General features: G+C 40.3%; 2 protein-coding genes across 2 annotated transcripts; both read left to right on the top strand.

Moving 5' to 3' along the window:
• Nucleotides 1–1128: 1128 nt before the first annotated feature.
• LOC129539267 (olfactory receptor 1J4-like) lies at nt 1129–2067 on the top strand. The gene has a single exon (XM_055399691.2). The coding sequence runs from the start codon at nt 1129–1131 to the stop codon at nt 2065–2067; it is 939 nt and encodes a 312-aa protein (XP_055255666.2).
• Nucleotides 2068–9332: 7265 nt separating this feature from the next.
• LOC148776089 (olfactory receptor 1J4-like) lies at nt 9333–10274 on the top strand. Its single transcript, XM_088841719.1, has one exon. The coding sequence runs from the start codon at nt 9333–9335 to the stop codon at nt 10272–10274; it is 942 nt and encodes a 313-aa protein (XP_088697845.1).
• The last annotated feature ends 3196 nt before the right edge of the window (nt 10275–13470 follow it).

Below are 13470 nucleotides of genomic sequence, written 5' to 3'. Positions count from 1 at the left end.
GATTGTTTTTCTTTCTGACTTACTTCATTCTGTATAATAGGTTCTAGGTTCATCCACCTCATCAGGGCTGACTCAAATGTGTTCCTTTCTAAGGTTGAGTGATATTCCTTTGTATATATGTACCATAGCTTCTTTATCCATTCATCTGTCGATGGACATCTAGGATGCTTCCATGTCCTAGCTATTGTAAATACAACTGAAATGAACATTGGGTTAAATGTGTCTTTTCCAATTTTGGTTTCCTCAGGGTATATGTCTTATGTCTAGTTTTTTAAGGAATCCCCGTGCTGTTCTCCATAGTGGCTGTATCAATTTGCATTCCCACCAACAGTGTGAGAGGGTTCCCTTTTCTCCACACCCTCTCCAGCACTTATTGTTTGTAGATTTTTCAGTGATGGCCATTTTGACCAGTGTGAGGTAATATTTCACTATAGTTTTGATTTGCATTTTTCTAATAGTGAGCAATGTTGAGCATCTTTTCATGTGTTTATTAGCCATCTGTATGTCTTCTTATAGAAATGTCCATTTAGGTCTTTTGCCCATTTTTTGATTGGGTTGTTTTTCTGGTATGGATTTGTATGAGCTGCTTCTATAATTTTGAAATTAATCCTTTGTCAGTTGTTTCATTTGCTATTACTTTCTCCCATTCTGAGGGTTGTCTTTTCACCTTGTTTGTAGTTTCCTTTGCTGTGCAAAACCTTTAAAGTTTAATTAGGTCTCACTTGTTTACTTTTGCTTTTATTTCCATTCACGTTTTTGATACTAGTAAACTATAGAGGTTTGAACCCCACTTAATATAAAGGTTATAACTTCCTAAACATGGAGACTTCTCATGTCTTGTTCATTATTATGTGGTTAATATGGGATGAAGCTGGTTTCTGATAAATATTTATTGAATAAAGAATAATGTCCTTTGGTATTTTTGGAAAGAGACTCGGTTAATGTGAGGGTGTGATGCATTATGAAAGCCAGAATGGGACAGACTGATTCATTCATCAACAATTAGGAGAAATAAAGAGAAAGGTAGCAAAACTAAGAATTTTCATACTAAAGAGGACATTATGATATTATGGAATGTTCACTGACATTTCCCACATTCTCCACTTTTAAGCAGAAATTAAGAAGAGAATGAAGAGGGAGAACGAGAGCAGTGTGTCCGAGTTCCTCCTCCTGGGGCTCCCCATCCTGCCAGAACACCAGGGCATATTCTTTGCCCTGTTCCTGGGCATGTACCTGACCACGGTGCTGGGCAACCTGCTCATCATCCTGCTCATCAGGCTGGACCCTCACCTCCACACCCCCATGTACTTCTTCCTCAGCCACTTGGCCTTCACTGATGTCTCCTTTTCATCTGTTACCATCCCGAAGATGCTGATGAACATGCAGACTCACCAACAATCCATCCCCTATGCAGGATGCATTTCCCAGATGTATTTTTTCATACTTTTTGGCTGTCTTGACAACTTCCTTCTCGCAATGATGGCATATGACAGGTACGTGGCCATATGTCAGCCACTTCACTACACCACTGTCATGAGGCAGGAGCTGTGCATCTCATTGGTAGCTGTGTCCTGGTTCTTCTGTTGTATCCATGCCCTGTTGCACAGCCTCCTCTTGGTCCAACTGTCCTTCTGTGCTGAAAATACCATCCCCAACTTCTTCTGTGACCTCCCTGCCCTCCTGAAGATGAGCTGCTCAGACATTTCCATCAATGAGCTGGTCATCTTTACCGAAGGAGGAATGCTGTTCATCTTGCCTCTGAGTAGCATCTTGGGCTCGTATGTTCGTATAGGGACCGTCGTCCTGAGGGTCCCCTCCACTAAGAGACTCTTTAAAGCCTTCTCCACCTGTGGCTCTCATCTCCTTGTGGTATCTTTGTACTATGGGACACTTGCTGGTGCTTACTTTTTCTCCTCATTATGGGACTCCAGTGACAAATATATGATTGCTTCAGTCATATATGCAGTAGTTACTCCCATGCTGAACCCCTTTATCTATAGCCTCAGAAACAGAGACATAAAGCAAGCCTTAGAAATATTTGTCTTTAGGGCTAACTTCTTGAAATGACAGTCACTAAATCCTCTTATTGCAGCCATGAGCACAGTGAGATATATCTCCTAAAATTGTAGGGTTGGCAACTTTGTGTAACTTCAAATGAATATACATTCTGCTGTTATGTTGTAGTGCTGTTAACATGCCAACAAAGTCCAGTTTGTTACTTGGACTCTTAAATATTCATCTTCAGTTTTTTCTGCTTGTTCATCATCTCTCATAAAATATGTGGAAAATGTTATGCAAAACGTTTTTATACTGTGTTGCTGAGGACACACAGATTTAGCATCATGAGCTACTCCTGGTGGGTTAATTCTTCCCTGTAAGGTGTGCTGAAATTGGATGCATTGGCTTCAAGCTGATTGTGAACATCTCTTTTCAACTGCATATTCAATGACAACATGCTGGTGGATTGAAATCAGCCATAATGAGGATAATTACACTATGGAAATTGGCAAATGGTACAAAGCAAGTCTCCCCTACAATAGAGAGCCATTTTTATTCATTTAACAGCACACCACTGCATTTGTAATTAAGAGATATTTCTCTCTAGCAATGGCTCCTAACTTAACATCTCATTTACTTCTGATGTTAGTATAGATATACCAGCTTTCTTTCTTAGTGCTTACATGGTACTTTTCCCATCACTTTAAACTTTGCTATGTTCTTCTATCTGTAAAGTGTCAGTTGCTAACAGTGTGAAGTTGGGGTTTGCTCTTTTATGTAGATTGGCAATCGTTTCTGGAGAATTTCTCTCTTAACATCTAATCTAATCTAAGCAGAATGTACTTGAAGTTATATTTTTCATATTTCTATACATTTTCTTCTATTTCTTTGGGTTTTTTGGCTGCACTATGTGGCATGCAGGATCATAGTTCCCTAATCAGATATCACTGAATCTATGCTCCCCACACTGGGGGCATAGAGTCCTAACCAACGGACCACCAAGGAAATCCCTGCATTTCTACATGTCTTCTAGTTGAGATATCTGATTTCATATTTATTGTGTCTTCTCTTTCTCCCTTTTGATTAATTAAATATATATTTAATTATTCCATTTCCCCTCTGCTAACCTATTAATCATATATTAATTTATAATTCTTTTCTGTACTTTATGTAGAGACTATGTCTTGCTTTTTCTTTAAAAATTTTTATTGTAGTATAATGCATACAACCCGAAATTTACCATTTTAACCATTTGAGATATACGGTTAAATGGCATTTGGTACATTTATCACTACTATCTTATCCTAGGGTTTCAAAAGGAAACTTTGTGAAACATCATGCAATTGAGCCCTTCAAAGCTATGAAAAATAATGACAAAGATATCTATGAATCAATGTGGAAGGATTTCCAAGCTGTATTATTTAATGGAAAATAGAAATACATAAGACAGCATGCTACTTCTTGCATAAAAATAAAGGGAAAATAACATATACATGTAACTTCCCACTGAGCAAGAAGAAGCACACAAAGAATAAATCAGAAGCTAATGAAACTTCTTATGTACAGAAGGTGGGTGGATATGGGATAGGAAAAGATGGAGTCATAGTATATTTATTTGCATAGTTTGACGATGTTACCATTTACCTACTAAAAATAAATAGAAGATGATGGAGAATAAAGCAAAGTAGAACCAAACAAAAAAATGAGCCTAGCTATGTTTCAAATTAATACCATAATCAGACTAAGGGGGGGAATAAAATAATTAAGTAATTATTAAACACAGAATTTTGTCTATAAACTACTCTCACAGTAAAGAAAAATTTAAGCAAGGTTTGAGCAGAAGTTAGTTTTTCATTAACAGAGGTTTGCATTCAAATGACATTATTTGTATTCAAAGATTTAGAAAATAAACAAACTTATTCTGGAAAAGGGAGTAATTCATCAGTTGGGGAAAGATACATGGAAAAGGAGAGGCTGGAAAGAATTCCCTAATGTCAAGCTAGAACTGGATATATATCAACTTGAGCTCGTGGGTTTTAATATGTCTAAACAGACTGAAATTTATCAGTTCCCATGCCACACTTTCAGTAGTGTGGTGATCTCAAGTATTAATACTGCTCTGTCTGGATCTTACTGTGATGTATGGAGAGGCAGAGTCTATTGCTGAATTCTTCAAGGTCAAGGGCATTCACCCCTCCTCCTCATGAGCAGGCAGAGGGGCGGCTAACATGTCACTGACATTAGGGACACCTTCTCCTGGGACTCCTGTTGCTCAGGCCTTTGGCCTCTGCAAGGATCCTTTTCAAGAGAAGGCAAGAAATTGGCCAATTAGCTCAGCTGATTTCTTTTCTAACCAGAAGCTTGGGGCTGAGTCCCCAAGGCCTTAGTCCTATTAATAAAAATGAATCTTCCTGCTCATTGTTCTAGTTCTTTTAGCCAGGCATGGAAGGTGCTAAGATCCTGAGGTCGTGGAAGTATAAGAGATGGGTGTTTAGGTAGCAGCCTGAACCAGCAAGCATCAACATCAATCTGAGCAAGGTGAGGAACCATCTCTTTTCCTAGATATGTGCACTGATGTGAGGACTGGGAGAAAGAGAGAGAAAGGGTGTGTTTACATTGCTTGTACAACCATGTGTTCCCTGGTTCATACACTGACTAAATGGTGCTACCAACCACAGTTGGCCATAAAATTAAAATAAATTAAAATTACCGAAAATTAAAATTTTGGTTCTTTACTTGTACCAGCCTTATTTCAAGTCTTTGGTAGTCACATGAGGTTAGTGCTACTATATCGGGCAAAGCAGATATAGAATATTTCAACCATTGTAGAAAGTCCTATAATGGGATGATAACAGACCATGGAGGGCTGGAATTCTCCTGCACTGCATGAATGTGTGCTTGTGTGGGTGTGTGTAAGTTATTTATGTGTTGGGTTTGATTATAGGTGATTCAGTGGTTCCAAATTGGGAAAGGAGTACGTCAAGGGTGTATACTGTCACCCTGCTTAATTAACTTATATACAGAGTACACCATGAGAAATTCTGGGCTGGATAAAGCACAAGCTGGTATCAGGGTTTCCGGGAGAAATATCAATAACCTCAGATATGCAGATGACACCACCCTTATGGCAGAAAGTGAAGAAGATCTAAAGAGCCTCTTGATGAAGGTGAAAGAGAAGAGTGAAAAAGTTGACTTAAAACTCAACATTCAGAAAACTAAGATCATGGCATCTGGTCCCATCACTTAATGGGAAATAGATGGGGAAACAGTGGAAACAGTGACAGACTTTATTTTTTGGGCTCCAAAATCACTGCGGATGGTGACTGTAGCCATGAAATTAAAAGACGCTTGCTCCTTGGAAGAAAAGCTATGACCAACCTAGACAGCATATTAAAAAGCAGAGACGTTACTTTGCCAACAAAGGTCTGTCTGGAGAATGGTTTTTCCAGTAGTCATGTATGGATGTGAGAGTTGGACTGTGAAGAAAGTTGAGTGCTGAAGAATTGATGCTTTTGTAGAATTGATGCTTTTGAGCTGTGCTATTGGAGAAGACTCTTGAGAGTTCCTTGGACTGCAAGGGGATCTGACCAATCCATCCTGAAGGAAATCAGTCCTGAGCATTCATTGAAAGGACTGATGCTGAAGCTGAAACTCCAAAACTTTGGCGACCTGATGCGAAGAACTGACTCATTGGACAAGACCCTGATGCTGGGAAAGATTGAAGGCGGGAAGAGAAGGGGATTACAGAGGATGAGATGGTTGAATGGCATCACCGACTCAATGGACATGAGTTTGAGTAAACTCTGGGAATTGGTGATGGACAGGGAGGCCTGGGATGCTGTAGTCCATGGAGTCACAGAGAGTCAGACATGACTGAGCGACTGAACTAAACTGAGTGGGGTTTCTCTCTGTGTGTGTTTGGTTTGTGAGCTGCCTGGATATAGTCTTAGCATGTTTGTTTAAAAGAGCTTTTATGGTGTGATTTTTATACAATACCATGTATATCTAATGTATACATCTGAGGAGTTTGGACATATGCACACACATGTCAAGCCATCCCCACAATCAAGTCACTAACATGTCTATCTCTAAAAATTTCCTTGTGTCCCTTTTTTGTGGTAAGAAAACAAACACAGTTTTAATGAGTTTTTAAGTGCACAATATAGAATTTTTGACTCTAGGCAATATGCTATATAGCAGGACTCTAGAACTAATTCATTTTGCATAAGCAAGACTTCATATCAATTGAATAACAACACTACATTCTCCCCTCTTTTCTTCTCCAGCCCTTGATAATCTCCATTTATTCTCTGCTTCTATGAATTTCTTAAACTGAAATCATGCAGTATTTTTCCTTGTAAGACTCGCTTATCTCACTTAACATAATGTCTTCCAGGTTCATCCCCATTGTCACAAATGTCAGAATTTCCTTTTTTAAAGGCAAAATAATATTACATAGTATATCTATGCCATATTTTCTTTATCTATTCACCTGTCAATGGACATTTGGGTTGTTTCCATAACTTAACTGTTGTGAATAGTACTGCAATACACATGGGAATGTAGAAATGTCTTTGAAATCCTGATTTCTATTCTTTCTGATATATACCCAGAATTGGGAATCACTTGGTCATATGGTAGTTCTGTTTTTAATATTTTTGGGGAAACCCATACTGTTTTTCATAGCAGCCATACCATTTACATCCACACCAAGAGTGTAGAAGGGTTTTTGTTTGCATGATTTTTAAGTTGTGTAATGACAGAGTATTTCATTTTAAAGTTGTGTGTAAGTTGGTCTGAATCCATAAAAACCTCGACACTTTTGTCTAAGATAGTCAGAGAGGGTCAAAAAGAAGCACTTTGTTACTCTGTGTGTCTGTATTTTGGGTACAACACCCTCACAATCTAATTCTCCTCTCCTTGAATGAGTGTAGAGCAGAGTGAGCTAAGTGAGTGACTTAGAAACATGTGTTTGCATTTGACCTGGGGAGATAGTCTTGCAGCCTGACTCTTCTCTTGCTTCAGCTCTGGATGTAAACAGGCAGCTCTGAACAAAATCCTCTTTATGCTACGTTTGTGGCAGTTTGTCCTGGTGGCTTGAAGGTATCTAACTTCTCCAGGGCCTCAAGTTTTCTTCATTGATACTTAATTATTTCCACATTTCCACTTTGGGGGACATGGTGGAGTCAATCCTGGAATCTTGTCTAGTTAACCCGATCAATCACTGTGAATTCTGATACAACTTCTTGGTCCTACGGCATCTGTAATGTCTTGGCTCTCTGGCCACACATTGAGCAAATTCTCATGTCACTCACTTTGATTGTATGCTCAGAACTCACTCAAGCATTTAAAAACACTGGAGATGGAAGGGAAGAGAGAGACAGTGGTACATATGAAGGCAATTATGTGTGAGTGTGCTCATTTGCTCAGTCGTGTCTAACTCTTTGTGACCCCATGGACTGTAGCCCGCCAGGCTCCTCTGTCCATGGGATTCTCCAGGCAAGAATACTGGAATGGGTTGCTCTTTCCTCCTCCAGGGGATCTTCCTGACCCAGGGATTGAACTGGCATCTCCTATGTCTCCTGCATTCGCAGGCAGATTTATGAAGGCCGTTATTAGCATATATTGGCAAATTTATTAAAAGCGCAGTGAGTCAAGTCCTGCAGATGTGTTCATGTTCAGGGACCATGGTCTGGGCCCTTATTGTTTCCCTGGATGTAAGAGGGAGACCCCGAAGTCAACACGCATTTTCAGGAAGCTTCTTGATCTTGCTTGATGGACTTTGTTATCATTAGTTCCTGACCTGGGATCTTGGTCATTCATCCTGCCTAAATAATGAATTGATTTATTTAGTTTTTCGGTCACTCTCCTTTGACTGCTTCTCTTTAGTCAACGCTTTAATAACCCTTGTGGTGTATTTTCGAATGTAGAAATTTTTTATTGTGGTAAAAATATATATAACATAAAAATTACCATTTATTGAAATGAAATTTTTAAGTGTATAGTTCAGTGACATTAAGTACATTCACCTTGTTGTACAATCATCACCACCATTCACCTCTAGAACTTTTTTAACTTTCTAAACGGAATCTCTGTTTCCACTGAATAATAATTCCTCACTTTTCTCTCCCACACAAGTCCCTGGCAACCACCGACCACCATTTTACTTTTTATCTCTATGAATATGACTATTCTAAGGTCTCATATAATTGGAATCATACAGTATTTACACTTTTGTGACTGGCTGATTTTACCCAGCATAACATCTTCAAGGTTCATCCTTGTAGCATGTGTCAGGATTTCTTTCCTTTTTAAGGCTGAATAATATTCCATTGTATGTAAAGGCCATATTTTGCTTATCCCTTCATTTGTCAATGAACACAGATTTGTTTCCATCTTTCAGCTACTATGAGTAATCCTGTTTTATGCATCAGTTCAGTTCAGTTCAGTTCAGTCGCTCAGTCGTGTCCGACTCTCCGCGACCCCATGAATCACAGCACGCCAGGCCTCCCTGTCCATCACCAACTCCCGGAGTTCACTCAAACTCATGTCCACAGAGTCAGTGATGCCATCCAGCCATCTCATTCTCGGTCGTCCCCTTCTCCTCCCGCCCCCAACCTTTCCCAGCATCAGAGTCTTTTCCAGTGAGTCAGCTCGTCGCATGAGGTGGCCAAAGTATTGGAGTTTCAGCTTTAGCATCAGTCCCTCCAATGAACATCCAGGATTGATCTCCTCTAGAATGGACTGGTTGGATCTCCTTGCAGTATAAGGGACTCTCAAGAGTCTTCTCCAACACCACAGGTGTACTAATATCTCGTTGGCCTCTGCTTTCAATTCTTTTGGATATATTATTAGAAGTGAAGCTCCTAGATCATATTCTATGCTTTAAGTTTCTGAGGAGCTGCTATAATATGTGTGTGTGTGGGGTTATGCGTTTGTGTGCAAGACAGACACAACACATAAGCAGCAGTCTGGCTATGAAGTTATGGAAGAGACTGTGTCTTACTGATTATTCTCCTAATGTCTCTCATGGCGTCTCCACTATGTTAAAAAAGTGAACTCTCCTGATTTCCATTGAAGAGTTTGATTGATGTTTGCTTTATTGATGTTTGACTGATGTCTCCAAGTGAATGTGTCAGTGTTCAGATAGACATTTTCATTGTTCTCTCCAGACTGGATGAGCCTCATTGTGTGAGCAAAATACAGTGAGATTTGCCTGTGTATTGACACAGCCACTGGGAGAAATTGGTAATGTACGGTAATTGCTATGCTCAGTATGTCTAAGTTCCTGACATTTCCTACTTTCATTCATTTCCAGCAGAGATAAGAAGAGCATGAGGCCTGAGAACCAGAGCCACCTGTCTGAGTTCCTCCTCCTGGGGCTCCCCATCTGGCCAGAGCAGCAGGGTGTGTTCTTCGCCCTGTTCCTGGGCATGTACCTGACCACGGTGCTGGGCAACCTGCTCATCATTCTGCTCATCAAGCTGGACTCTCGCCTCCACACCCCCATGTACTTTTTCCTCAGCCACTTGGCCCTTACTGATGTCTCCTTTTCATCTGTCACCGTCCCTAAGATGCTGATAAACATGCAAACCGAGGATCAATCCGTCCCCTATGCAGGGTGCATAGCACAGATGTATTTTTTCCTATTTTTTGGCTGCATTGATAACCTTCTTCTTGTGGTGATGGCTTATGACAGGTACGTGTCCATCTGTCACCCACTCCACTACACCACCATCATGAGGGAGGGGTTGTGTATGTTTCTGCTGGCTGGATCCTGGCTCCTCTCTTGTGTCAGTGCCCTGTCCCACACCATCCTCCTGGCTCGGCTGTCCTTCTGTGCACAGAACATCATCCCACATTTCTTCTGTGACCTTTCTGCCCTGCTCAAGCTCTCCTGCTCAGACATCTCTCTCAATGAGCTGGTCATATTCACTGTAGGGACTGCAGTTGTCATTCTTCCACTGAGTGGCATCCTGGTCTCTTATGGCCTCATTGGGGTCTCCATCCTGACAGTCCCTTCTACCAAGGGGATCTGCAAAGCCCTGTCCACCTGTGGCTCCCACCTCTCTGTTGTGTCTCTATTCTATGGAACCATTATTGCACTGTACTTTTCCAACTCATCAGGCAAATCCAGTGACAAAGGCATGATTGCCTCACTGATGTACACAGTGGTGACCCCCATGCTGAACCCCTTCATCTACAGCCTAAGGAACAGAGACATGAAATTGGCTCTGAGAATCCTTTTCAGAAGCAATAACCTTTTCATCCAGTGAGAATCACTTAACCATGTTCTTATTTCACCCATTGATCTTGTCAGATATACCCTCTTGAAAAGTTGTGTGTTGACCACACATGTCTCTAGCATCTTCCCAACTGTCCTTTAAGTGGTCGAAATGTTATTGGATGAATTCCTTTCACTTTAGTCATATCTATTGCCCATTTATTCTTTCATAATCCTCAATATGGCATTTCCTACAACACATATGAAACTTGTGGTCTTCAAAGCCCCCAACTCCTTATTAGTCAGATATGTGACTTATTGTTCTGAATATGCTGCACTATTGTTTTATCTTCCTGAAGAAAGACTTAAGATAACAACATATACCAACCATCACTCTCAAAAGGAAAACATGATGCTGACATTTTATACTTCCGTTTCAACGATGAAACCAGGTTTGTTTTAGCCTAAGATTAGAGGCATGAAGCACAATTCTATTTTGGACCAAGCTATACATTTTCATATCCTGAGTTTCTGATCTTGAGGTAGTAGATGGTCAGGATTCTCAAATATGTTACAGCACTTTACTTTTCTTTTTTTTTAATTGTTATTGGAGGCTAATTATTTTACAATATTATATTGGTTGGTTTTGCCATACATTGACATGAATCTGCCCCGGGTGTACATGAGTTCCCCCTCCTGCACCACTGCCCGCCCCCGCACCTCCCTTCTCCCCTTGTTCTCCCTCTGGGTCATCCCCACATTCCAGCCCCGAGCAGCACTTTACTTTTCTATGGTGAACATTCGGAATTTCAAGTAGAACCAGTTTAAGTTTTGTGTAATATTCTTTTGCTAGGTTAAAAAATCGTCCTTAGTAATAGGTGATGTAACTTTTCTTTATAATCTGCAGTTTCTATCTGTTGAAATAAATGAGACATAAACCAATTTCATATTTCTCCTTTCTTGTCTAGTGTTTTTCAGAGCTACAAATATTAAGTTTCTCACATTCCAGAATACTTACCTTCTCAATGCAGTATCTAGTTATAAAGTACTTTTGATGGTTTTCTAAAACTGAAGTAAACTTTAATTTTATTGTGTTGCTGACAATAAGGAACCACACAGTAGTCAATCAAATTTCCCCATTCTAGGAAGACTATCGGAGAAGGCAATGGCAACCCACTCCAGTGTTCTTGCCTGGAGAATCCAGGGGATGGAGGAGCCTGGTGGGCTGCCGTCTAAGGGGTCGCACAGAGTCGGACACGACTGAAGCGACTTAGCAGCAGCAGCAGCAGCAGGAAGACTATAATTTTTCCTCTAAATTGGACTTTTTGTTGAGAACAGCCTTCTGCTGTCTGATTAATTTTAGTCTGGGAAAATGAGTGTTGTCTTTTTCCCAAACAGAGGTCTCACTTCTAATAGGAAAAAATTAAATGCATAAATTTATAATTTTTGCACACAAAAATATTTACTGCATGGCACTATATACCAGGCAATTTTCTACTTTCTGGGAATACAGGTTAAAAAAATTGATCCCCTTTTAGACTTTATTCCAGCACTCCTGATTCTGCTCATCACACTCCTTTTTTTTTTCCACAGCAGTTTTGAACTAACACACCATAAGCTTTATTTATTTTTTAATTGTTACTGCTTTACTGGAATGTGAGCTCTATGGAAGATGGTTTTTGTGTTTGAAATAAATCCTAAATTTTGTGTATAGGCAAAAAACTTCTATGAATAATGGAGGCATAAAAAAGGAGGGCAAGCATGCTGGGGATGGGGTTCATAATTTAACATTGTATGGTCCAGGAGGTAGAACTTGTTGGAAAGACAACAAGCAAACAAGACATTAGTGAGGACAGGTAAGCCAGCCACGGGGGTATCTGGGTAAAAGTATTCCAAGCATGGACGTCAGCACCTAGAAATACTTTGAGGTGAGTGGGTGCCTGGCCTGTTCCAGGGACATTAAGGGGCCTGTACAGCTGGACAGAGCTGAGTTGGGGAGAGATGGTAGGCAATAAACTTAGAGATATCAGAGGGTCAGATTTGTAGGGCACTTAAGGTTATAGCAAGTGTATTAGTCAAGGTTCACTAGGGAAATAGAATGAATGGTGTGTGTGTGTGTGTGTGTGTGTTGAAAGAGTGTTATTGGAATTGGTTCATGCAGTTGTAGACACTAGCAAGACCAAAGTTTGCAGGGTCAGTTGGCAGCCTGGAAACCCATGGAAAAGTTATAGTTTGAGTCTGAAAGTAGTCTGAGAATAGACTTGCCTCTCTTTTTTTGGTGGGGGAGGGGGAGTCTTAAGTTTTTCTCTTAAGACCATCAGCTGATTGGATGAGACCCACCTACATTATGGAGGACAATCTGTTTTATCAGAGTCTGAGCATTGAAATGTTAAACTCATCCAAAAAATAGCTTCGTGGAAACAGCTAGAGTTGTATTTGACCAAATATCTGGGTCCTGCAGCCTAGCCAAGTTGACACATAAAATTAACCATTATAGTAGAATTTCTGGTTTTCAGTCTGAGGATTTGGGAACCCTCATAAAAAGGGATTCAATAGAGAAATAACAGGGCCACACTTTTTTTATTGTTTCTTTAAAAACACCCAGATTTTTGGTGGTGTAAGTAACATACAATAAACTTTGTATATCTGATGTACACTATTTGACTAGTTTTGACATTTTTGTACATCCATAACACTACTGCAGACCATGACGATCATGAATTCTTCTGGCACCTACCCTACTTTTCTCTCTGCTCGTCTCATCTGTCCTCAGGGTAAACACTGATCTGTTTCTATCACGTGGATTAGTTTGTATCTTCTGGGCTTCCCTGATAGCTCAGTTGGTAGAGAACCTGCCTGCAATGCAGGAGACCCCGGTTAAATTCCTGGGTTGGGAAGATCTGCTGGAGAAGGGATAGACTACCCATTCCAGTATTCTTGGACTTCCCTTACGGCTAAGCTGGTAAAGAATCAGCCTGCAATGCGGGAGAACTGGATTCGATCCCAGGCTTGGGATGATCCCCTAGAGAAAGGAAAGGCTATCCACTCCAGTATTTTGGCCTGGAGAATTCCGTGGACAGTATAGTCCATGCAGTCACAAACAGTAGGACATGACTGAGTGACTCAAAGAAAAAAGAAAGAAAAAGAATTTAAGTGGAATCATACAGTTTGTATTTATTTCTTGCTGCCTTCTTTCACTCGGTGTAAGCATTTTGAGATTCATTCATGTGGTACTGTGTATCAACAGT

This window comes from Moschus berezovskii, chromosome 11 (assembly GCF_049115385.1).
Source record: "Moschus berezovskii isolate FMDL1 chromosome 11, NW_MosBer_1.0, whole genome shotgun sequence".
In the NCBI taxonomy this organism is placed as follows: Eukaryota; Metazoa; Chordata; class Mammalia; order Artiodactyla; family Moschidae; genus Moschus; species Moschus berezovskii.
This window is presented reverse-complemented; position numbering and strand designations above follow the sequence as displayed.

Excerpts from the sequence above, each read along its gene's own strand:
- LOC148776089 (XM_088841719.1), top strand. The coding sequence starts at position 9,333 with ATGAGGCCTGAGAACCAGAGCCACCTGTCTGAGTTCCTCCTCCTGGGG.
- LOC129539267 (XM_055399691.2), top strand. The coding sequence starts at position 1,129 with ATGAAGAGGGAGAACGAGAGCAGTGTGTCCGAGTTCCTCCTCCTGGGG.